The sequence below is a fragment of the Camelus dromedarius genome, chromosome 27, assembly GCF_036321535.1.
Source record: "Camelus dromedarius isolate mCamDro1 chromosome 27, mCamDro1.pat, whole genome shotgun sequence".
NCBI lineage: Eukaryota > Metazoa > Chordata > Mammalia > Artiodactyla > Camelidae > Camelus > Camelus dromedarius.
This window is the reverse complement of record NC_087462.1, coordinates 4,400,766-4,426,084: the sequence shown is the minus strand read 5'-3', so window position 1 is coordinate 4,426,084 and position 25,319 is coordinate 4,400,766. Positions and strand designations below refer to the sequence as shown.

At 47.4% G+C, this 25,319-nt stretch overlaps 1 protein-coding gene across 1 annotated transcript in view; it reads right to left on the bottom strand.

Annotated features, from left to right (window-relative positions):
* VAV1 (vav guanine nucleotide exchange factor 1) overlaps window positions 1–25,319 on the bottom strand; it is a 47,714-nt gene that overhangs the window by 8,395 nt on the left and 14,000 nt on the right. The window contains exons 2-22 of the mRNA XM_031437074.2: window positions 15,189–15,305; window positions 14,648–14,706; window positions 14,461–14,529; window positions 14,230–14,338; window positions 14,048–14,143; window positions 13,031–13,099; window positions 12,756–12,859; window positions 12,078–12,177; window positions 11,302–11,397; window positions 11,006–11,074; window positions 10,621–10,707; window positions 10,431–10,516; window positions 9,956–10,088; window positions 9,543–9,652; window positions 8,738–8,839; window positions 8,399–8,496; window positions 8,290–8,312; window positions 8,078–8,123; window positions 5,864–6,000; window positions 5,455–5,520; window positions 3,051–3,082 (exon numbers count right to left, since the gene is read on the bottom strand). Of these exons, the coding sequence (XP_031292934.1) occupies window positions 3,051–3,082; window positions 5,455–5,520; window positions 5,864–6,000; window positions 8,078–8,123; window positions 8,290–8,312; window positions 8,399–8,496; window positions 8,738–8,839; window positions 9,543–9,652; window positions 9,956–10,088; window positions 10,431–10,516; window positions 10,621–10,707; window positions 11,006–11,074; window positions 11,302–11,397; window positions 12,078–12,177; window positions 12,756–12,859; window positions 13,031–13,099; window positions 14,048–14,143; window positions 14,230–14,338; window positions 14,461–14,529; window positions 14,648–14,706; window positions 15,189–15,305 (1,808 nt within the window). The remainder of the gene's footprint in view (window positions 1–3,050; window positions 3,083–5,454; window positions 5,521–5,863; window positions 6,001–8,077; window positions 8,124–8,289; window positions 8,313–8,398; window positions 8,497–8,737; window positions 8,840–9,542; window positions 9,653–9,955; window positions 10,089–10,430; window positions 10,517–10,620; window positions 10,708–11,005; window positions 11,075–11,301; window positions 11,398–12,077; window positions 12,178–12,755; window positions 12,860–13,030; window positions 13,100–14,047; window positions 14,144–14,229; window positions 14,339–14,460; window positions 14,530–14,647; window positions 14,707–15,188; window positions 15,306–25,319) is intronic.

Genomic DNA, 25,319 nt, shown 5'->3' with positions numbered 1-25,319 from the left:
CTGGACAGGCATTTTTTGAGTTTCCGTGTCCACGGTCTGCCCATCTCTGTGGTCACCAGGACAGAAACAGGGTGAAGAGAGTGAGACACTAGCTTTGGGTTCAAAATGTAAAAGGGAAGCTGAAATCGTCATTAAGACAAATGATAAGAAATAAAAGAAGTAGTATTTTAATGCAATATTTTTAAAAATCAAAACGACCGCAAAAGCAGCTGTTAAAAGGAGTGAAGCTCTGACAGTCGCTACGAGGAAGAACACGGAAAACGTGATGCTCAGGGGGAGAAGCAGACACAGAAGGACACACAGTGTGTGAGTCCATGGATGTGAGACGTCCAGAACAGGCCAGTCCCCAGACACAGACAGCGGGGTCCCGGCTGTCAGGGGCTGGGGGTGACTGTTCATGGAGACAGGGTTTCTTTCTGGGGTGACGGAAATGTTTTGGAGCTTGAAAGAGGTGGTTTCACGTCACTGTGATGTACGAAGTGCCCCTGACTTCAGATGTAAACATGGATATATTTATACCATAAATGTAAATCATATCTGTAGATTCTATATGTATTTCTTTTTCCACATTTTTATCGGTAAAAACTACTTCTATTATTATTTATTCCACATAGAGAACTTCAGTCATCTACAAAAATCAGGAAGTGAAGAACTGATCATGAAACTGCAAAAAAATTCAAAAACTACAAACTCAAAACTGCTGGAGTAATAAACAGGGTTCCCCCAGAGGACTGTTAAAAAAAATGACCAGAATGCCATGAATTCATATTTAAGTAGTAAATATGTCATATATTTAAAAATAATAAATGTAGAACAGTAACTGTAGGGAAACTTTTATATATTAAATTATACATACATAATTTAAACCATATATATAACTTATGCCATATAGGAAATAAATAATATACACTAACTATAGATAATACATTTATGATATATAAATATGAATTATTTATGACATATGAATATGTTTATGCTATAAAAGCAAATACATAACAAATAATATATGTTAATTGTGTACTATATAATATAGAGAACATATAAATGTAAATATGAGCATGTGTAAATAGGTAACAAATAATATGTTAATTATAGATATAATATAGATAATATATAAATGTGAATCTGATATATGCTAAAATATAAATATATAACAGAATATGTATTAACTTATATAATATATAATTATACAATATACAAACGTGAATATGTACTTTCTATGTAAATATTAACATAAATGCCACGTTAAATGATTAATTTTATGTTATATGAATTTCACCTCAATTTAAAAAATTAACTCAAAAAAATCTATGAAGAAAAATATGGTATTAAAAAAAACTGGTCAATTTATCTACTCGTGTGTGAATTCAATACTATTTTAATTTGTACAGTTTTCAAATTCTTGATGTCTGGAAATACATTTTCTTTTAACTAAAGCTATTAACAAGGTTAAATATTAAATCTTTTTAAAAAATCCACGATGATCAAAATGTCAAAATCTTAGAGATCTGACTCTATAAATAAAATATTTTTAAAAATTTAAAAATTTAAAAAGAAAAGAAAAAAGAAAAAAAATAAAGATCTGACTCTGCAGGTGCCTGGTTCACAATTCACCTTTCCCTGCTCCCAGCCCTGTCACACCCTGTCTTTATTGACAATTTTGGTATTTTGTTTATCATGGATTTTTTTTGCCTTGCTTTTGATTTTTTAAAAAATGTTGCATTAAAATGTTAGGGATCTTGATGCCTGAGTTTTGGGTGCCCCTTAAATTCTGCACCCAAAGTCAGTGTCTCCCTCTCCTCACCCCAGTTCGGGCCCTGGGGACCACATCTACCTGGGCGGCGCAGAGTGGGCGCAGCCTCAAGAGACCACGGTTTACATCCTGGCTCTGCCACTGAGTTGCTCTGTGACCTTAGGAACCGATTTTGCTACTCTGAGTCCCAATTTCCTCCACTGAAAAGAGGAAATAAAACTGCCCGCCGCAGAGAGACACTTCTGACAAACGGCAATAACGCAGTTGAAGCGCCTCATGCACTCGGGACACAGGAGTGCTCTTCTGGCCATTGCGTTTCTCTAATTTTCAAGGGGCAGGAAGGTCAGGCTACAGAGTCAGGGAGACTTAGGTTCGAATCCCACCTCCATCACTTCCTCACTTTTTGACACTGAACAAATCTCTTCCCCTCTCTGAGCCTCAGTTTCCTCCTTTTCTGAAAGGGAGTAAGAATAGCACCAACTTCAAAGTGTTATTATGAGAACTGCGTGTTCTCCTTAAAGTGCTGACACACATCATAAAGACACCACCATATGACGTCAAGTCTAAGATGCCAACGGTCATAAAATGCACCGTTCTTTCATGGGCCATTACGAAATAAAAATCATTACCCATAAAATTAGGCAGAAGGTTGAAACTCCACTAAGTGTCAGAGCCATTCCGATGCCAGAGATGGTAAAATGTGGAGGGGGAAAGTGTGCATTTTAGAATTGATGAAATGCGGTCATAACAGCTAATGCTGACAATAACGGATAATAAAGTGCTGCTTGTGCCGAAGAACGAAGCACTTAACAAGGGAGTGGCTCGTGGGAGCCTCTTAACAGCCCTACGAGGTAGACATTGTCAGGAATCTTTTTCCAGAGATGAAAGCTGAAGCACAGAGAAGTTGAGTTACTGGCTCAAGGTCACACAGCTGGGACATGTTGGAGTCAGGATTTGAACCCAGGTCAGTGGGCTCAGAAGCAGCACTGTAAACCTCCACCCCCCACTGCTCTATATGCAGTAGGTGCTCCAAAAAGTAGGAGGATGGGGAGCGGGAGCTCCCATTTTCATCATCACCATCATTTTCCTTCCAGTGAGACCATAATCTCCCACAGTTAGGGACCCTCTTTTGTCTGCTCCACAGGTCCCGACATAGGGCTGGACCCAGCAGTCAATGCCCAGGGTTTGAAGAATGAATAACTGATGAGTTTGTAGCCCCCACCCCATCCCAGTGCCCAGCCCAGCCATTCACTCCAGAGCACCCCAAGCTGAAAATAATAAAGGTGGTTCTACTCACCAGAGATGAACGGACAGGTCCTGAGGGGGACCCTGGGGACACAGACACCGAGACTCAGCGGAAAGGGCTCAGGGAGGCAGCAGGCGTCAGGGCACTTCATTCATTCATTCATTCATTCATTCATTCCATTGTCATTTATTGGGTGCCTATTACATGCCCGGCACTGCACTCTTCACTACAAATACAGTCCCAGAATCCAGGGAGAGAGACTGACCCAGTACCAAGCGAGCCAGGGGTTGCCCTGACAGCCTGCTTTAGCATGACGCTCAAGCTAAGAATGCTTTTTACATTTTTAAGTGGTTGCAAAAAATCACAAGAAGTATACTTCCTGGCAGGAGGAGGTGACATGAAATTCACACGTCAGGTCTGTAAGCTCCGTTTTGTTGGAACATGGCCATGCCCGCCCATTTACAGGTCACTTGTGTCTGTTTTCGCTTTGCTGCAGCAGAGTTGAGTAGCCACAAAAGGGAGTCTCTGATCCCCTGAAGCTGAAACTATTTACGATCTGTCTATTTACAGAAAAAGTTTGCCAATCCCTGATCCAAATAAATGTAAAAGTGCTCATTTCCATCACTTTGCACCCATCAGGATGGCTACTGTTTAAAAAAAAAAACGTTGTCAAACAAACAGACAGACAGACAAGAACAGCTGTTGGTAAGAATATAGAGAAACTGAAACTCTAATAAGAGTTTCATTACTGGCACTCCTACATCACTGGCAGGCATGTAAAATGGTACAGCCACTTCGGAGAACAGATGACAGCGCCTCAGAAAAATAAAAATAGAATTATCAAATAATCCAACAGTTCTTCTCCTGGAAATAGACCCAGATGAATTGGAGAGAAAAAAAGGGACTCAGGGAGATATTTATACTTCAGTGTTCAAACAGCTCTAACCACATAGACAAAAGGTGGAAGCAACTCAAACGTCCATCAAAAGATTAACAGATAAACAAAGAGTAGGAAACACACACAGTGGACAGCTCATTCAGCCTTAACAAAGAAGGAATTTCGGACACACGCTCCAACTTGAGTGAACACTGAGGACACGATACTCAGTGAAATAAGCCAGACACAGAGGGGCGAAGGCGGTCTCACCCCACTTATGTGAGGTCCCTAGAGGAGTCAGACTCATAGAGACAGGCAGCTGAATGGTAGCCACCAGGGCCTGGCGAATTGCGGGAATGGGGAGTCAGTGTTTCACAGGTACAGAATGTCACTTCTACAAGATGAAGAGTCCTGGAGGTGGGTGGTGGTGATGGTTGCACAACAAGGTAGAGGTACTCAGTAACACTCAACTGTACACTTAAAAAATGGTAAATTTTATGTTACAGATATTTTACCATAATTTTACAAAATAATGAGAGGAATGAGGAACCATCACCTCGAACTAGTTCCAAAACATCACCCCAAAAGGAAACACGTACCCATTACCCATTAAGCAGTTATTCTCTGTGCCCTTCACTTCCGGCACCTGGATGCCATCAATTTGTTTTCTGTCCCTGTGGATGTACCTACTTTAGATATTTCATATCAGTGGAATCATTGTAAAATGTACTAAGGTACCTCTGAATCATACACGTTAAAATTGTGCATTTTATGTTATGTAAATTTTACCTCTGTTTTTTAAAGGGGGGGGAAATAATTAAATGTTCTATGTACAGGGATATGTAAATCCCAACATATATTGGGGAAGGGGACCAGCTGCAAAATAGTGAATATTGAACCTTCTGAATAAACTATGGGGCAAATGAGAACCCATATCTCTACTTGCATCTGCCTTAATAAACTCGAGAGAGACATATAAGAAATGAATAATAGTAGTTACTTTGTCAGATGGGTGGTGCCGGGAGGGTGCGAAGCCTCAAATAGAAAGGAGAATTGCCTTTTTTTTCCCCCTATCTTTTCTCAGCGCCTTCATTGTAGTGGGAGAAAAGGAGGCAGAGATGAGTGCAGCTTTAAAGAGGTAGTTACATAAGGAGGCAGAAATTGGAGAGGTGCCCAGTGCTCGAGTGCCAATGTCCCACACTGGAAAGACCCAGACTTCTTGGGAAAATGGTTGATTCCAAGACTGCGGCAGAAAAAGCACTAGATAAGTCTGGTATCGTGCTGGAAAGTAAGGAAGGGCTCGGAGAACAATGCGGACACATCAAAAGGGCAGAAAAGCCAGCCTGTAGGGGCTCACACTGGCCAAGGCTGAGACAATTTTAAAATAAAAATCCAGGAACATTTCTGGAGATAGATAGATAATACAGAGCTACCTAGTTAGATATACAGACGATTGATCAGTGGCTACACAGACACACAGGTAAGTACACAGGTGAGTTTCTCCCCAGTGCTGTCCACCCTTATGGACCCTCTCTGGACACCCCCTTGCCCTCGCTCCATCCGACCTGAAGCACTCACATGCACGTAGGGCTTGACTCTGTTACAGGGAAACCAGCCAACATCGTTGGTCGACGTATTCCTGCCCTAAAAAGATGGGAGGGAAAGATGGACAGAGAGGTTACAGGCATCTGTGATGTGTGTGTGTATGTGTGTCTGCCCATCTTTCACCCAACGGCCACTCTGCTTGTTGATCTATCTCTCTGTAGCCAGGATGACCCAGAGAGGTGCCAGCAAGTGTCAACTTCCTGGGAAGACCACCAGCTCATGAGGACCAGGCCACCCACAGAAAGCCCCATCAATGTCACCCTCCCAGAGTGGCCTTCCACGGCCAGAGTCCAGGGGGCCATGATCCCACTTCCCAAGGTCACTTACACCCTGACCCCACACTCGGGTCTTTCTCCATCACTCCCATGGCCCCAGCCTGTACCTCCCACCAGTTCTGATCAGCCTCAGCCTTGGTGAGCTCCACGATGTCTCCAGGGTTGAGCCGTAGGAAAGGTCCAATGGCTCCCGGGGGCGGAGGCAGCCCATAGTACTCCTGGAACACCTCCATCTTGGGCAGACCTGGAGGGAAGGGAAGGAGACAGGACACTGTGGTTGGCAGTAGAGGGCTTTCCAACCCGAGTCTCACCCCGCAGCAGGATGGCGAAAATTAAAAAGACTATACGAAGGGGTGGCGAGGGTGGGAATCCACTTGGGAAAACTCTCTGCAGGAACCGCGAAAGCTAATTCCATTCCCATATAGATCACCAAGAGAAATGACAGCACAGGTCCACAGAGAGTCACAGGCAGGAATTCACAAGAGCCCTCAAAATTGGCAACAAACTGAATGTCCCCCATAAGATGGACAAACACAGCGGGCAATAACCATACCATGGAATACAATACCGCCAGGAAAAAGAACAAAGTACTGCTTCAAGCAACCATACTGCTCTGTAGAATGTCATTTGTATGAAGTTCAAAGACAAGTAAAACAGATCAATGATGATGGAGTTCAGCTAGTGGTTCCTGCTGGGAAGAAGGGCTGACTAGCCATGAATATGACCAGCAGGTCCATCCAGTAAAACTTGCCGGGATGATGGAAATGTTCTGTCCATCGATCTGAGTGGTGGTTACGTGGGTAGAAATTTATTGAGCCATACACTTAAGATTTATTCCATTTTTTATAATAGCTACAAACAAGTGTGACCTTTAAAAGTTGTGAATCATTATATTGTACCCCTGTAACTTACATAATATTCATACATCAACTCTACTTCAATTTTAAAAAGATTTACTCATTTCATATACATTTTGGTATGTATTTTCCATCTGAATCAAAAGCATATATATCTATAAATAATGGACATGTGAGCAGGTATATATTGGATATGAAGTAAATACATAGTGGGCATATACACATATACACACTCGCATTTGTATTTCATCCTACTGAAGACATTCGGGTTGTTTCTGGATTTTGACAAATAAAGCCAATATATACACTTTTGTGTACAGCTGATTTTATACATATATTATGATATTATGTATGTAAATAATATATATCATATATATATATTCCTGCTATTGAGGATGCTTGAGTTGCTTCTAACTTTTGACTATTGTGGATAAAGCTGGTGTATCCATACCTACCTACAGACATCTATAGACACCCATCTATAAGTCAACGTAGATAGGCAGACAGATAGGGGGATAGATGGATAGACAGATGGATAGATACGAAACTGAGTCTTTGCACTGATTCTGTATGACTATAAGCAAAGAGTTTATGTCTCCTGGCCACGCCAGGTTCTCACTTCTTTAATAATGCCTTGCCCTCTTGCTTCGTAGCCTTCGCATGAGCTGTTCCCTCTGCCTGGAACACTCGTGCCTTCTCCACCTGTGTAACTCCTTCTCATCCCTCAAGTGTCCACTCTAATGCCTCCTCCTCTGAGAAGCCCTCCCTGAAGACTCAGATTCATCTGGTCCCCAAGTTTCATGCTCCGGAAAACCCTCTACTTTGCCGACCCCAACTGTAACGACTTAGCCAAAGTCTGTTTCCTGCTACCAGCCTGAGCGCTTTGGGAGGAGAAGCAGCCCTTGTTCAGTCACCATGTGCCCCAGACAGCATATATATAGGAGGCACTGATAAAAACCACCCACCGCTGCTGTGATCCCACAGACTCCATCAACACGTAGACGAACCCAGGTCGCAGCAGCCCCCGCCCCCGCCCCGCCAAAAGGAATTCTGTCTCGGCCAGACTGCGTCTCCCACTCACCGCCCTCCGGAGGGACCACCCTATTGTGGTAAGTTTCGGTGATACAGAATCAACAGGAGAGGGGATGAGGACAGCTCGCAGAGGTGTGCCCAGCCAGCTGAGACTACAGAAGGAATTTGTAAGCAAGAAAAAAAAAAAAAACGGGGGTGGGGTGGGGAGTGCAGTGAATAATCAACGTGAATGGGAGCACTTGAGCAAAGCAAATAAAGAATTTCAGACAGTTATTTACAAATTCCTTTCGGGTTTCTAGGACTGGAACAAATGCTTTATAAGCGGGACACTACGTGGTCACTAAGAATTGTTGAGATCGGTCCCTGGGCCAGCGTCACTGAGGCGAAGACCAGATTTCTTTCCGCCCCGCACAGCGCCCCCTGCTGACTCACCCAACTCATTCCTCTTTTTGTCCTGAGCACGACGATGTAGCTTATCCTGGAGGGAGAGACCAAGAAAACAAGCAGGGCGGCTCATCAGCCCTCATCTGAGCACCCAGAGGAGGAGCGCGCCCACTGCCTGGGTCTCCCGGGTCCTCCCTTCCTTACCACCTCCACCCGCCATGATTTTCCACGCACACATGGGGGGCGAGGGAGGGTCTTACCTTCTTCATATTTCCTGTAAAATCTATCGGAGGATACAGGAAATACTAGTTAGAGTGGAAAATCGCCCGCGCAGAAGCAAGCCCGCCTCCCACCCTCAGTCCCTGGTACCTTGCCCATGTCGGCCACACGGAGGGACCCTCCCCAGACACTCCTTGTGCGCAGGCGCCCGGCACCGCTGACAGCGGTATCCCTGATAGAAGGTGCCTCTAGGATGCAGGGAGGAGACAAAGGAGATTCGGTGACGTTGAACGGACACAGCCAATCGCTTTGCCAATAATGTGAGGGGCCCCTGTGGGTTCTCTTTAGAGCAGGAGAGAGATGGAGAAGCTGAAAATCAGAGGGCAGCCTCCCACCTCCCAGCTCATAGGGATGGCACGCAGGGGCCCCGAATACAGAGCAGGAGCCCACCCAGCCCAGGACCCAGGTCCATCCTCCGAGGCGCCTCACCTCAGCAGCATCTGACAAGCCTTGCAGGACGTGGTCTCCTCAAAGGAGAACATCTGGAAGTCGTGTCCATTGGCTGTGGCATTCTCGGGGTAGATGTTGGAGCTGGAGAGAGAAGTCCAAGCAACGGAACAGTGTTTGGCCATAAAAGGAACAAAGTACCAATACCCGCTGTAATGCGGATAAAGCAAGACTTCAGTCCTTTTTACGGCTGAATACTGTTCAACTGCATGGGTCTGCCCTGTTGTGTTTCTCCATCCACCCACCGATGGACATTTGGGTTGCTGCCACATTGTCGGCTCTTGTGACTAGCGCTGCCTTGAACATAGTAAAGACAGAAAGCAGATTAGCGGTTGCCAAGGGCAGGGAGGTGGGGAAGGGAGAGTGACTGCCTCATAGGTGCAGGGTCTCCTTTCAGGGGGATGAAAATGTTCCAGAACTAGATAGAGATGGTGGTTGCACAACATTGTAAATGTACAAATGCCATTGAACTGAACGCTTCAAAATGGCTAAGTTTTTGGTTAGATGAATTTCATCTCGAGAAAAAGGAGGAGGAAGAGAACAATGAGGAGGAAGGATTTCCAGAATGATGGCTGGCTCTTACAAAGCCTTGGCATTCTGGGGATGCAGATAGTCTTAAAGGCCTGTCCCTCCCATTTCCCAGACGAGAAAACTGAGGTTCAGAGTGGTCCCACAGTATGTCAAGGCAGGGGTGAGACCAGGGCACAGAATTGCCTCCCAGCCCCTGCATCTTCGTGATACGAATCCTCTGAGGATAGAAAGATGGAGGTGGGGACAGAGGTCTCACATGGCCATCTCAAACTGCTCCATCCATTTCTTCTTCAGTTCTCGTGTCTTGAAGAACAGCTCATAGCCCTGGGCACCTTGGTCTTCGATCAGGAGAAACATGTGAGTCCACTGCAGGGAAGCAGGGTTCAGAATGAAGGTGCCCGCCCTGCAAAGGGACGGGCCACATGCCCACTGACCCTTCCACTGTAGGGAGAGGAGGGTCAAGCCAACAGCAGGCTGCCTGCTCCCAGGAGAGCCCCGCACATGTCGCCCTGAAAAGTGCTGCCCAGGAAAAGCAAATACACACCCACAAATCTAAAATCACACACACGCAAGCACACACACGGGCATCCTAAGAGCCAAGCGGAGAGCTCAGGCTGCACTGAGGCTTCCCAGCATGGAGGTCCCCCAGTTATGGCCTCAGAAACTTACCTTTTTGTTGTCCCGCTCTCCAGAGGAGTCATCTCGAACCTGGAAGCTGTGAAGGTTCACAAAGTCCTTGAGGTCGTAGGAGTCCCCTCGGCGCTTACAGATGAGTAGAGCTTTGTCGAGCAGGAAGGCGTACCTGGAAGCAGCTGGGTCAGGCTCTTCCCAAAGTCCCCGCCAGCTCCCTGCCTGATCCCCTCCACCTTCCCGGCCCCGCCCTGCCGTCCCTCGAGGATACTTGTCCTTTTCCTCCTCGGTGGTCAGCTTGGTTATCTGTCCATCTTGACCTCACTCATATGATCTGTGCCACCTGTCCTGTCAGCTGTTGTTCTGGGTCCAGCCACACATCCAGGCTGCCTCTGCCCTGCCTTTCCACCTAGGCTCCACCCTCTGGGCCGGGTGGCCCCACCCACCTGTCTATCTGGAAATCTAGCCCCGCCCCTGCCAGGCTCCGTCCCAGATCCGTGTTGGCTCCGCCCACCTGTCCATCTTGGAGCGCCGCTCCACCGAAGTGATCTTGAGCTCGCCATCGATCTTGGGCCGGCCGTAGTGGGCCAGAGACTGGTCCTGCACAACAGGCAGGGTGTCTGGCAAGGGGCTGCCAAGGAGGAGACTAACCCCCCCCACGCCCCGCGGCCACACCCCTGGCCCGCCCCACCCCGCGCCCTCACCAGGTTCTCGATGGACAGCTGGAAGTTGGTGATCTGCCGCAGCGTCTCGTTGTCCCGCTTGACCTCGTTCACGCACTGCGCCAGATCCTGGGGGTGGGACGGGAGTGAGCCTGGGTCCCCCAACGTGGTCCAATCCCCTGTCTAGCTGGGGACAGGAGGTCAGCCCCACTAGGGGCCGGCAGGAGGCTTAAAGAGGGTGTCCACAGTATGTCACTGTCCCCAAGGGGGGTACTTCGAATCGCTCACTGGGCATACAGGGGTGTCACCTGCGGAGGTGGTGGTGGCGGGGGGTTCCCCGTGGATGTGACCGTGCCTGGGTGGGACTCACAGACTCGAACGTGTATGTTCCTGTGTGTCACCATGATCCCTGTGTGTGACCACTCACCCTCATGGCATCCAGGGCCAGTCGCAAGTTCTCCTTCTCCACTGTATCCTGCGTGTGTTTCACCAGCTCCTGCGGGACCCACAGAGATGCACATCCCCCAGGCCTGCCCTCCCCTCCTGGGGGGACTTCTGAACAAGCCTGGCCCACCAACTCCTTCTTCCTCCTTCTGCCATCCCCACAAGCTGGGGCATGGCCCCAGGGACTCCTCGCAGAGAGTCCCAGAGCCCAGTCCCCAGAAGCCCCTGCAGGGAGGTAGACATGCCAAGCCCATGCCTGGACCACCCCGCATTGTGTACCTGGAGAAGGAGGTGGTATTTGAGTACCCGCTGCATGGGCACCATCAGCAGGTCTCGTAAGGTGAACCTCCCATTGTTCGCCCGCTGAGAACATTCCTGGGGGATCGGAGAAAGGGGTGAGCAAGAAGAGGTAAAGGCAGATGGGGATTCTTCTAGAACCTGAAGCATCAGGTCTCCCCCCAGGAAATAAGGAAGGAAGAATGTCTCAGAGCTAGGGATGATTTAAGAGCCAGTTGGAAGGCTGCCTGGAGTAAAGTCCCAGGATTCCTCAGCTGAGTGGGGCTGGAGAAGGGGAGATAGACAGGTAGAGGGTCCCCACCGTGGAGACCATGGACGGTGCAACAGAGGCTCATCCTCCCTGTCCTGTCTGTGCTTCTGCCAGACATATGGGTTCAGGCTGGGGTTCAGTCCAGGATCGGGGCTTGGCTGGGATCGGGGCTCCATGTGAAGTTGGCATTCAGCCCAGACTTGGGGCACAGCCAGGGCTGGGGTTCAGTTTGGAGCCAGAGTTCAGGACAGGGTCGGAACCTCAGCCTAGGGTCAGGGTTCAGCTGGGATCAGGGCTCAGCACTCTGGTCCATCTCCTCTGCTCCATTGCTCCCCTCTTGGCTGGTCAGTCCCTGCCTCCCCAAACCTGCAGCAGGCAGACCCCTGGCTGGGCTGCAATGGAAAGTGACACCATCTCCAGCTCAGTCTCTTCTCAACTGCCCCCGGAGCCTGGGAAGGAGTGGGAGCCCCCCACCCCTGACCCAGGATGTAGCCTGGCACACGCCCACCTCCAGCTTCATCTGCACATCCTCCCGGGCTGTGGCCACGTGGTCCAGGTGCTTGCTGGCCGACTCCACCTGGCTGCAGTAGCGGCCGTAGATGAGGAACCTGCGGGAAGAGGACAGGTGGCCAGGTAATAGTGGCCAGCACCAAGGTCAGGCCAATCTGGGTGGCAGTCCCAGCCCCACTTCTTCCTGGCTGGGTGCCACTGAGCCTCAGTCTCCGTGTCTGTAAAATGGGCACCTCCCACATGGGGTATCATAGCATGAAATAAGATAATGCATAAAAAGCTCTCAGCACAGCACCCAGTGTATAGTCTTTGCTTGATGTTCATTTACTTAGTAAGCATTTATTGAGCACCAGCTGTGTACCGGGCCCTGTAATAAGCACCTAATGCATTCAATTTATTCAATCTTCATCACACCCTAGGAGGTATGTTCCTGTATCACACTGATTTTACAGATGTCAACACAGAAGCACAGAGAGGTTGAGTGACTTTCCAATGCCACACAGCTCCCACGAGAAAGAGCTGGGAATTTAACCAGAGATGGGCAGTCCCTTGCCTATGAGCAAAGAAAGGAAAGTCCTCTCTGTCCAGCAGTCTCTGGGGACAAAGCCTCCCAAATGCCCAGTCTGGGCAGGGCAGGATGACCTCCGGAGGTCTGGGCTGGTCAGCTGGGTCTCACCTCTCCTTGTATTTGATGAAGACCTGGTAGAGGTTGGGTGCACTGGGGCTGGCCAGGGCTTCCTTCATCTCCTTTAGGAAGTGGGTGTGCACACGAAGCAGGTCCTACTTGGAGGGAGGGGTGAGGGATGGGGCCAGAGCCTGGTGCTTGGGGTGCCGGGCATCCACCCACCCTGTGCCATTCATCTCCCAACCCCTACACTCCAGGGACTAGTGAGGCGGCAGACCATCTCCACTGGACAGAAGCCCAGGAGGGCTGGGGATGGGCCGGCTCACCTCAATGTTGATGAAGATGATCTCGATGTCTTGAGGTTTAAGGAACCGTTGCAAGGGCTTCAAAAAGTACTGTGGGAGGGGGTGGGGAGAGGAAAGGATGAAGGAGGGTGAGACTCCTCCCTTCGGTGCAGTCCCAGAGACACAAGGAGGAGAAGAGAGATGGAAAGAGACAAACAGAAACAGAGAGAGAGAAAGAGAGATGTGCAGAAAGAGGACAGAGGCAAGGAAACAAAGATGGACAGTAAAGGAAAGAAAAGAGAGGTGGAGAAAGTCCACATGGAAACCTGTGCAGGACTGTTCGTAGCAGAATTACTCATAAGAGCCAAAAACTGGAAACAACCCAAAAGTCCATCAATGGATGAATGGATAACAACATGTGGTCCGGCCATGAAAAGGAACAAAGCACAGACGCTCGCTACAACGTGGATGAACCTTGAAAACGTGACGCTCCGTGAGAAGCCAGACACAAGAGACTACAGCGTGTATGAGTCCATTTACGTGAAACGTCCAGAATAAGCAAACCCATAAAGACAGAAGGGACAGCAGTGGTTGCCAGGGGCTGGGGGAGCGCCAGGGCTTTTGAGGTGACGTCTGAGGGGCACAGGCTTTCTTTGGGGGGGGGGGGGAATGATGAAAATGGTCTAAAATTAAACAGTGGTGATGGTTGCACCCGCTTGTGAATCTTTCAAAAAGCACTAAATTGCGGCTGTTAAATGGGGCACTTGCACGGGATACTGACGCACTCCCAGCAGCGCTGGCGGAAAGGAGACGGCCAAAGGGAAGAGGAACCGGAAAGTCAGAGACAGTAATGGAGCAAACGGACAGAGACGAGGATGCAAGACAGGGTAGAAGCGAGGATGGAGGCAGAGAGAAAGGGAGATAGAGAGAGGAAACCGGGGGCAAAGAAGCCCAAAGCCCCAGGCTCGTCTGGGACACCCGCCGCCTCTCCGCGGGCGCGCACCCGCCCGCCCGGCTCCCGCGCATGCGCCTGGCAGCGGCCGGGTCGGCGCGCCGCACCTGCTGGATGGAGCCCAGCGTGTCCGTGTACTTCTCCTCCGTCTGCTGGATCTCCCGCAGACAGCAGCACCGCTTGTCGTACTCCGTCATCTTGGGCTGAGAGAGGGAAGGGGAAGCCGGTGTTGGGGGGCCCCGGGCTGCGCCCCGCCCCTGCCTGGGCCCGGCCCTGCGCCCCTACACACCTGCATGGGCACCGGCTCCGTGCGCATGAGATCCTCATAGATCTCGTCGCCCTCGGCCTCCTCGTTCTCCACGCAGTCGTACAGGTCCTCATCCTCCTCCACTGTGTCGCTGCGGGACGCGGAGTCAGGCGGGGCCAGGGGGACCCCGAGACCAGGGGCCCCTCAGATCCCCTGGGGCAGGGTCGTGTCCCCTCAGACCCCCAGGGCAGGGTCGTGGTCCCAGACACTCACTCGATCTGGTCGGACAGGCCACTGTAGATGTCTTCATCACCCACACTCTCCTCCTCAGTAGGGAAGGGCCTGGGGGAGTCAGGACGGTATGAGCCAGAGGTCCTGGGGGGCCAGGTCGGGAGGGGGCTTCAAGGAGGAGGATTGGGACTGAATGGGTCCGAAGCTGTCAGCTCAGATGGCTACTCACATGATCCCCTTTTTCTGGGCAATTGTGGTCCAGGACAGAGCGGACAGGGTGTAGATGACCTGTGAAAAGGCGGTGGCTGCTCAGCAAACCCCTTGCCACCCCAACTCCAGAACACAGCCTCCAAGCACCTGACCTTGAAGTTGGATTCCATGTCCCTTGGGGGCTTAATTTGGGATAGTCCCACCTTCCCATCCCCCCACGTCAGCATGTCACTGTTCCCACCACTTGATTCCTTTGTTCTATTTAATCCTCATAACCACTCAGAGAGGATGGGATGATCTTATTTCCATGTTACAGACAAGGGACCTAGGGCTCAGAGAGGCACAGCCACATATCTGAGGTCACACAGCAAGTGGTGGAGCAGGAACTCAAACTCAGTTCCACGTGTCCTAAGCCAGGCTCTTTGCACCTGTTTGGTCTGGCCCATCTGCCCTTCCCTGTCAGCCCTTGGCTTGCCCAGAGTAGACATTCATGGAAATGAATTGAAATCCAATCTTTGGGCGCTAGGTGTCTGCTCTCAGGCAGCTCAGTCTCAGCTCACCTTCCCAAAATCCTGCACATCGAAGAGGTCAAAGGCCTCAAAGAGCTCACTTCGCTTGAGGCCAAACTTCTCACAGCAAGTAGACAAGAAGGTACGGATATTCTTAAGGCACAGGAACTGTGGAGAGAGAAATGAGGATGGAGGAAATACAATGGGACAGGGGAGAAGCTGACCCTTGGCTGTCTGACTTGGGGACTGGCACAGAAGAGGAAAAAGAAGGCACAGCACCCTCCTCAAGGAAGATCAAGCTGTACCTGAAGCGAGATCTACCCAAGAATTTTTTTTAATGAGGAAATATTTATAAGATATAAAGTTAACCATTAACCAATAACAAAATGTGGTATATACATATAATGGAAATGACTCAGCCATTCAAAAGGAATGAAATTTTTATTTATGCCACAACATGGATAAACCTTGGAAACATTATGCTAAGTGAAATAAGCCAGACACAGAAGGAATAATATTGTGTGATTCCACTTACATGAGGTCCCTAGAATAGGCAAATCCATAGAGACAGAAAGTAGGATGGTGGATACCAGGGGCTGGGGGAAGGGAATAGGGAGGTAGTGTTTAATGGGGACAGAATTTCTGTTGGAGATGATGAACAAGCTTTGGATATAGTGGTAATGGTGACACAACACTGTGAATGTATTCAACGCCACTGGAACAGTACACTTACAAATAGTTAACATGACAAATACTATTTTATTTATATATTATTCATATATTTTCATAGGAATTTATATTTATATTATTTTGTTTATATATAATGATAAATATGTACAGTTCCACAATCTTAAAATTTTACCATTAATCATCTTAGAATATACCCTTCAGCAGCATTTAATACATTCACAATGTTTTGCACCATCACCCCATCTAGATCCAAGAGGAAGCCCTGCACCCATTAAGTGGTCACTTGGAAACCCCCCTCTCCTCTCCTTGGCAACCACTAGTCTGACTTCTGTCTCTATGCATTCATCTATGTGTATCAATTGATACTGGATACACAAAATGAGGTGTAGCCAAACAACGTTGTCCCCTCCACTGGGAATGCATCTTCCTGTGTTATGATCTGAATTGTGTCACCCCCAAAACACATGTGTTGACATCCTAAACCCCAGGACCTCAGGAGATGAGTGTGTTTGGAGATGGGGCCTTTAAAAGAGGTAAGTAAGTTGAAATGAGATCCTAAAGGTGAGCTTTCATCCAGTCTGACTGGTGTCTTTATAAGAAGAGATTAGGACACAAACACACACAGAGCGAAGACCACGTGGGGACACGGGGAGAAGCTCGCCGTCTGCAAGCCAAGGAGAGAGGCCTCAGAAGAAAGCCCCTGCTGACGCCTGCAACTCAGATTCCAGCCTCCACACCTACATGAGAACACATGCCTGTTGTTTAAGCCCCCCAGGTGTGTGGCGCTTTGTCAGGGCAGCCCAGGCAAACTCACACACCCCAGCGTGCACAAGGCTCCTGGCCACCTTCTTCAGGTCTTTGCTCAAATGTCACCTTCTCCGTGATGCCTCTCTGACCTCCCTATTTTCAACGCCACCCTCCTCCTCTGGCATTTTCCATCCCCTCCATCTGCACTTCACTTCTTTTCTTTACGGCCCATCTCCAGCCCTTAGAATGTCAGTTTCAGGAGGGCAGGGCCATCGCTTCACTTCTTAGTGGATACCCAGCATCTGGAACAGAGCCTCCATAGATACGTGTTGAATGGATGGATGGCAGCGAGGGCCCGGAAACCCGCATGTTTAACAAGCTCTCCAGGCGACGACCAGGTAATTGCTCACGCCTACTCTGTGACTCTACAGATTGCAATATTTGCATTTAGGGGATGCCTCCTACACGTGGTTGGGCATTCAGACTTATTCCGTTCTCTTGATAACCCTGTGAGTTTTTAATGTCCATTTTACCTATGAAGACGCAGGCTCAGAGAGGAAAGGAAAGTTGCCCAAGATTATTAGCAGCAAGGGTGAAGTCTGTGGCATAGAAAGCAAACTTACGGCCACCAGAGGGAAAAGGGTGGAGGAGGGATAAATTAGGAGTTTGGGATTAGCAGAAACAAACTATTGTATATAAAATAGGCAAGCAACAAGGACCTACTGTAGAGCACAGGGAACTATAGTCAATATCTTGTAATAATCTATAATGGAAAAGAACCTGAAAAAGAATATACAGATGTGTATGTGTGTGTGTATAACTGAATCACTTTATTGTATACCCGAAACTAACACAACATTGTAAATCAACTATATTTCAATTTAAAAAAAAAGAGTAAGTCCATGGAGGAGTTGAAATTTAAAGCCAGGATGTTGTGAATCTAAAGCTGACTTTCTTGGCTGTAGCTTCACTTAATTGCCTCTTACGCAGTGAAAGCCAGCATTATTACAAGAAATTGAATGTAGTTCCCTGTGCTATGCAGTAGGACCTCATTGTTTATCTATTTTATATACAGTAGTGTGTATCTGTTAATCCCAAACTCCTAATTTATCCCTCCCCTGCCCTTTCCCCTTTGGTAATCATAGTTTGTTTTGTGTGTCTGTGAGTCTATTTTTGGTTTATGAATAAGATTTGCATCATTTTTTTAGATTCCACATATAAGTAATATCAGATGATATTTGTCTTTCTCTGTCTGATTTATTTCACTTAATATGATAATCTCTAGGTCCATCCATGTTGCTGCAAATGGCATTATTTCAATCTTTTTATGGCTAATGTTCACATATATATAACATTTCCTTTATCCAGTCACCTGTCAATGGACATTTAGGTTGTTTCCATGTCTTGGCTATCGTATATATATATATGTTTTTAATGTACATATTTTTAAAGAAAAAGTATATATATTTAGGGTTACGGCATGCCGATTTGATATACTTACTCATGGTGAAAGGATTACTACAGTAGGAGCTTATTAACATATCAATCCTTCCCGTAGCCGTCATGTTTCTGTGTGTGATGAAATCTACTCTCAGCATCTTTAGAGTGTTCAGTACAGTACCACTAAGTACCACCGTCATGCCTGTATCCTAGACCTCCAGACTGACTCATCTTACGTAGCTGCAAGTCTATACCCTTTAACCGACATCTCCCCATCTTCCCACCACCACTCCCAGCCTCTGGTGACCATCTTTCTACTCACTACTTCTATGGGTTTCTCTCTCCCCCTCTCTCTCTCTCTCTCTCTCTCTCCATAATATGTATATGGAATCCCTACAAAAATCTTGCAAGGTTATTACTATTACCATCATTTTACAGATAAAGAAACCGAGGCAGGGAGAGACAGCTGGAATGCGGACTCCGGCAGCTACATTTGTGAATCAATTCAATAGCCAGTGTTCATCATATCCGTGTATCTCACTGCCATCTTCAGACTGTATCTTCTTTTCAAGTATTGCCATGTCCACAGCCTACCTGGGTTATTCTATGTGGATCAGGGACTTTCAGTTCACTCTAACATAAATAAATATTTCAGTATTTAAGAAGAGAACTTGACATCCTACTATCAAAGGAAACTAGGATCAAGTGCTAAGTAAATGGCAGCCAATGTAAAATAAATATGATGTGAACAGTGTTGTTGCATTCAAGTTAGATCCTGTTGCCTGCCCAAGGCCTGTTCTCTCTGTCAAAAAGAGATTAGCAACAGTTAGAGAAGCATAAAAGACACAGTAGCAATTCAATATCCACTGGTGATCAAAAGAAAAAGAGAGGGGAAAAAAGAATCCTTGACAAAGCAGAAATGGAAAGGAACTTCGGTAACCTAAGTGGATTTTCAAAAAACCTTAAACCTTGTTTTAAGGAAAAAGCAAAACATTATCCTCTAAAGTGAAATGTTGCAAAGATTTTCTTTGAGATCAGAACAAAGACAAGGGTGCCTGCTGTCCTTCCCTGTTACTACTGTACTGAAGACCCTAGCCTGCATTGCAAGACAAGACCAAGAAATAAAAGGAAAGAAAGAAATGAAAGAAATACCATGGTCACTTTTGCAGATGATATGATTGTCGACATAGAAAACCCAAAAGAATACACAAATAGATAACTGGAAGTAATAAAATAGTACTGTTACTGAAAACAAAACCAACGTACAAAGTTTACTGTGTGTCAGTAGATCAGCAACAATCAATCAGAAAAATGTGTGTGCGGTTTTTTTTTTTTTTTTTAAGATTAAATTTGGGAGATTTTAGAATAAGCAAAACTAACCTATGGTGATAGAAATCAAATCAGTGGTTGTTTCTGGGGTGGGGAGGGTGATGGAGATTGACTCAGAAAGGCCACAAGTCATGGAAAATTCTGTCTTGGTGAGGGTGTGGTGCGTAGCACAAGTGTATACATTTGCTAGAGCTGACTGAATGGTAAATTGAAGAACTGAGCATGTCCCTGTATGTAAATTGGACTTTGATTTTAAAAGGATAGCATTTCCTGTAGCTTAAAAAATGTAAAACAAACAAAAAAGCTGATTAATATCTAATGTTTCTAACAAAAGAAGTACAAACCTTTTATGGAGTAAATTATAAATTTTATGGAAAGATATGAAAGAAGATCTAAGTAAATAGAGTGAAATATATACTCATTATAGAGACTCAGAGTTTTTAAAATGTCCGCCATCTCCAAAATTGAGTGATACATTCAACGTAATTTCAGTTAAAATCCCAAAATGATTTTTTATTGAACATCTTTAGTGTGAACATCACTAAACTCCAGAGCTTTCTCTCGAACCTACTATCTTCAACCCCTGGAGCCAGGAGGGGGATGCTGGTAAGGTAGGGAACAGGATGGAGAATAAACCCCAAAGTGCTCCTAATCCAGAAGTTTATGGGAAGACCTCCCTACTTGCTGTGTGTCTTTGGGCAAGTCACCTCTCCTCTCTGAACTTATTTCCTCACCTACAAAATGGACCATCATAATGTCTATTGTGTCATGTTGTTTTAAGTCAATAGAATAATGCATGGAAAGGGCTTGGCATGGTGTGAGCCCTCAATATCTGGAAATGATCACTGTCATCCTCACTACCATTCACAACACCATTATCACCATAATCATACCCATGGTTATCACCATCATTGCCATCATGATTAGCACATCATTATTATTATCACCACCACCATCACCATCATCGATATCACCTTCATAGTCACCATTATCGCCACCATCATCATCTTCTTCTTCATCATCATCACCATCAGTATTACCATCATAATCATCCTTAACACCACCATCATCACTATCTTCATCATCATCACCATCAACAACTTCATCGCCATCAACATCTTCATCACCATCAACATCATCAGCCCTATTACCATCATAATCACCAATATCACCATCACCACCACCATCACCATCACTATCACGGTCGTCATCATCACTATCTTTATCTTAGTTCCAGCCAGAAAGCCCAAGAGCATTCACTGATTCATCAATTTTCAGACCTGGAAAAGACATCAGATGTCAACCAGTCTCCAATGTTCATCCCCCAGAGAGAGGAAAAAAACCCAGAGAGGGAGAAGAAGGACCTATTCAAAGTCACAAAGCAAACTGGGTATCTCTTACCACCTCCCAGGCCTTAGTTCTATTCCTGCTGCCTACCTGTGACAGAGGCCACTGGCCATCCAGCAGAATGCATGCTTTCTCTTCCAGAATATGGAACTGGTGCTGGAAATGTGGCTGCCCAGCCAAGGACTATATTTTCCATCCCTTGCAAGTGGGTGTGGCCATATGACTAGTTCTACTAGCCAGTGAGATGTGAGTATTTGCCTTGTGCATCATTTGGGGGGCAGCGTACTTAAGAAGTGGAATTGCCTTCTCCCTGTTACCTGCAAGCTGGACAGAAATGATGATGAGACTCTAAGGGATGGCAAAGCCACAAATGGAAATAGTCCCTGAATCATCCCATGAAGAATAAACTCCCACCTGGTACCAGGAGGAACATCGGACTCTTATGTGAACAAGAAATAAATTTCTGTTGTGTTAAGTCACTGAAAAGGCTTATCTGTTACAGCAGCTAATGTTATCCTAATACAATAGCCTTAAGGACCAGAGCCAACTGCCATATGTCTGATCCTCAGAGGCCCCATGACTGCCTACTCTAGCTCTCTTTGCCAATTGTTCCACAAATTATACACATGGAAATAAACAAAGGGCTGGAATCCAGGCTAAAAGTTCCTCTCACATCAGTCCAGTAAACTCCTACTCATTCTTCAAGTCCCATCCCCAAAACCTCTAGGAAGCCTCCCTTAATTTTTTTTGCCCAAGTGGAGTCCTCAGTCTCACTCTCCCACCCCAGGATAATGTCTCTCCCCAGCCCCAGGGCTGACCGCTAGGTCTGTGACCTGCTGTGTCCCCTCCACCAGGAGAAAGCAGGGCCCAGGTCTGGGTCACCTCTGGAGCCTGGACATGTGGTGACATGCAGTAGTGCCCAATGAGTGTTTATTGAATAAATAAACAACATGGGGGTAACTGGAGGAGAGTCTGGACCCCTTCCCTGCTCCAGGGTCGGGTTTTCAGAACAACAGCTGGAAACACTGCATTTTCAATACCATCAACTTCTTCATTTACAACCAGGGAAACAGATTCCTTCATTCACCAGTGGGCACTTCAAATTGGACAGGTTCAAGGCCGATGTCGTGGTCACTTTGAACTCACTCCCGCACCAGCCTCCTCTCCTCCATCGCTATCCAGTGACTCTCCTTAGGAAGCCAGGATGATTCTCACACACCCCAGGCTTCATAATCAAGTTAGATTAAGTTTACGGATTGTTTTCCCCAAACCAGCAATGCATCTAAGTGTTTTGCGTTCAGTTAATCCTTCACTTCCAGCAATCAGGGGGTCCTTTGGATGCACCATCCAAACTATGTCTCAACTTCCAGCCCTTCTCACCATTCCCACTCAAATCCTAGAGCAGCCACCACCATCTGTCACCTTTGTGACTGTAACAGCCCCCTCAGTGGTCTCCCTGGCTCATGTTTCACCCCTCCCAGCCCACCGCCACACAGTAGATCTGACCATGTCACCCTCCCTTTGAAACCTTGCCGTGGTTCCCCAACAACCTCAGGATGAAGTCCAGCCTCACCATGGCCTGCGAGATAATTCTGCAAGAACTGTCTCACTCTACCTCCCCTCCCTCAGCCCCAATCAGGTAAAAATGGTTGCCACACCCTAAATGCAACATATTTTACGTTTTCTTGCCTCTACGCCTTGTCCATGTTATCCCCTCTGCCTGAATGCCCCTTGTGGTGATTACAAATATTTTTCAACTCCTACCATCTAGAATTGCAGTCTGTTTCCCCACCTTCTGTGTCTGGGCTGGGCTTGTGGCTTGCTTTGGCCAAGAGAATGCAGCGGAAGTAGCACTGTATAAGTTTTGAGCTTATGAATGAATCCCCATTTGACAGATGGGACAACTGAAGTTCAGAAAGGAGCTAGCCCCTTCTGAGGCTACCCAGGTAGGAATGGGGAGCCAGATACCAGCTCTGGACCCAGAGGCCGTGCTCCTAACCTCTGCACCCCACTACCTCTTCAAACCATGCCAGGCTGCCTCATGGTGCCACATTGCGGGAGGCATAATGGGGAACTGAGCACGTGACAGGAACCACATGTACCACTCTCCAACCCAGCAGCCTTTGCGGGATCATAGGCTGACTCCAGACAGGGCTTGCAGGTCACCAGGGGCAACAGAACAGATGGCCCCATCTGGCCTGAGGGAGGAAGTTCCCTGCTGACCTCAGGGAGATCAGCTGAGCCTTAAGACTGCTTCCCCCTAGTCATGTGACACCTCAAAAGGGGACAGGAGGTATGACTCATCAGCCCTCCAGGCTGGAGCAGGGCCGGCTAAAGAAAGGGGCTCCCTCCAACAGCAGTAGTGACTGGGGTTAGACCACTAGAAGGACTTCCTGGCAGCCTGAAGTGTGGGCGATGGTAAAGGACTAGAGGCCTTTTGAACAATATCGGAGGGGCATGTGAGAATATTTCCTCCCTATTGGGGGAGGGAGGCAACCCCTCAGCTCCCCTCCTCCTTTCACCAGAGTTGGGCTGGCACCTTGCCCATATGCAAATCAGCACCCAGACACTTCCCCTTTGCCTGCAGGTCCCCCATCATCACAGCCCCTGCCTAAGACAAAGAAAGAGCTGGAAAGGTTGGTTAGTTTGCCACCCTCTTTCAGGGAACCAGCGTGCAGGGACAGAAGCTCTTTTTGGTGGCGGAAAGAGGGGGATGGTGTGGGGGGGGTGGGAGCAGGAGAAGGAACCCAGAACTGAGCTGCATCAATCAGCTCCCCCACCCCCACCTCAGCCCCAGGGAGCTGGCCGGAAACAGGAAATACCTGTTACCAGTGCCTGCTGGGGAGACACAGAAAGAGGGGGCCCTCTGCATTCAGCCCTTGCAGCCCCTTAACCTTGGCGTTGCAAGACTTCATCTTGTAGACCAGAGAGGGTGTGCATGCTGTGCACCCTTTTTGAAGCTCGCAAGCAGAGGTGCAGAGTATAAACTCCTCTTCCTGGACTTCAAAGCCCTCCCTGGGCCAGCCCATCTCTATCCTCTCCCCTCACCTCCCACCCAGCATGCACTCAGCATCTCACTGCCAGGCTCGCCACCAGTCGAGGGGATCAGACAGGGTCTGACTTCCAGCCCAGCCACTGCAAGCTGAGGGATCTTGGATGGGTCATTGCACCTCCTGGTGTCTCTATTTCCTCATCATCACAGTGGGACTAAAACATATCAACCTAATCACTCTAGCCCGTGGCCCACCAGGCAGGATCGTACATTCATCAGCAAGCATGTATTGAGTGCCTACTGTGTGCCACGCCCTGGGACCTGACAGTGACCAAGACAGACATATCCCTGTCCCCACAGAGCTTACAGTCCAGGGAGGAGGCAGACACTAAGCAGAGAGTCACACGAATAACTGATTGATTATAACTGTGGTGACTGACTATGTGAAAAACCAGCTCCCTGTGGGATCTGGTTAAGGAGGTGATGTGTCTGGTAAAGCCAAGACTAAGAGACAAAGAGGAACAAAGAGAAGGATTCCGGGAAACCCTCACACGCAGCCAGTGGGGCTGTCAAATGGCGCAACCACTTTGGGAAAACGCTTTGGCAGTTGCTTAAAAAGTTAGGCATGCTCCTTCCATATGACCTATTCCATGCTCAGGCGTTCACTCAAGGGAAATAAAGGTAAGTGTCCACGTGAATGTTCAGAGCAGCTTTATCTGTGACAACCAAAAAGTGGAGGCAACTCAAACATCAAAAGGACAGGAGAATGAATAAGCAAACTGCAGTATATCTGTGTGATGGAATACTACTCAGCCATAATAAGGAATAAAGAACTCAGCTCAATGGTAGAGCACATGCTTGGCATGCACGAGGTCCTGGGTTCAATCCCCAGTATCTGCATTAAATAAATAAATAAAAACAACAGGATGTCTGTTTAAAAAAAAAAAAACTAAGACATGCAACAGTTCGATGAATCACAAAAAATTATGCTGAGTAAAAGAACCAGCCTCAAAGGCTACATATCATAAGACCCCATTTTCCATTTCTATAAAACTCTAGAAGGTACCTAGTAGGGAGGAACAAAGCTGACTCCATATTGGGTCTGTTTCTTTTACCTAAGCATTTGACACAAGTTGCCTATAGCCTGAAACACACAAATAGCCCCTTCACAAGGCTCTGACCTTTGAAGGTATAACACTTTCCCATTCATATACAGATAAAAAGTTACAGAATAGAGAATAACTTTTGTCTTGTTGGAGGTTTACGGGGACATCATGACCTGACTTACATGGACAGATGCAAGAACAAAGGATTCTGGCACCAAGAAGTCTGCAACAACCAAACACACCTCCTCCCCGTTTTAGTGTAAATGAAGCCTAAATTCTAACTCAGGGGAAGATGGCTCTTTGGGACGCTGGTCCACCATCTTCTCAGTCTGCTGGCTTTCCAAACAGTCACTACTCCTTGCCCCAGCAATTCCTCTCTCGATTTACTGGCCTGTCATGCAGAAAGCAGTACGAATCTGGCTCAGTAACAGATGCAAATAAATCTATAGGGACCAAAGGCAGATCAGGTATTGTTTGGGGGTGGCAGATAGGGGTTAGGAGGGAGGGATTACAAAAGGGCAGGAGAAAATT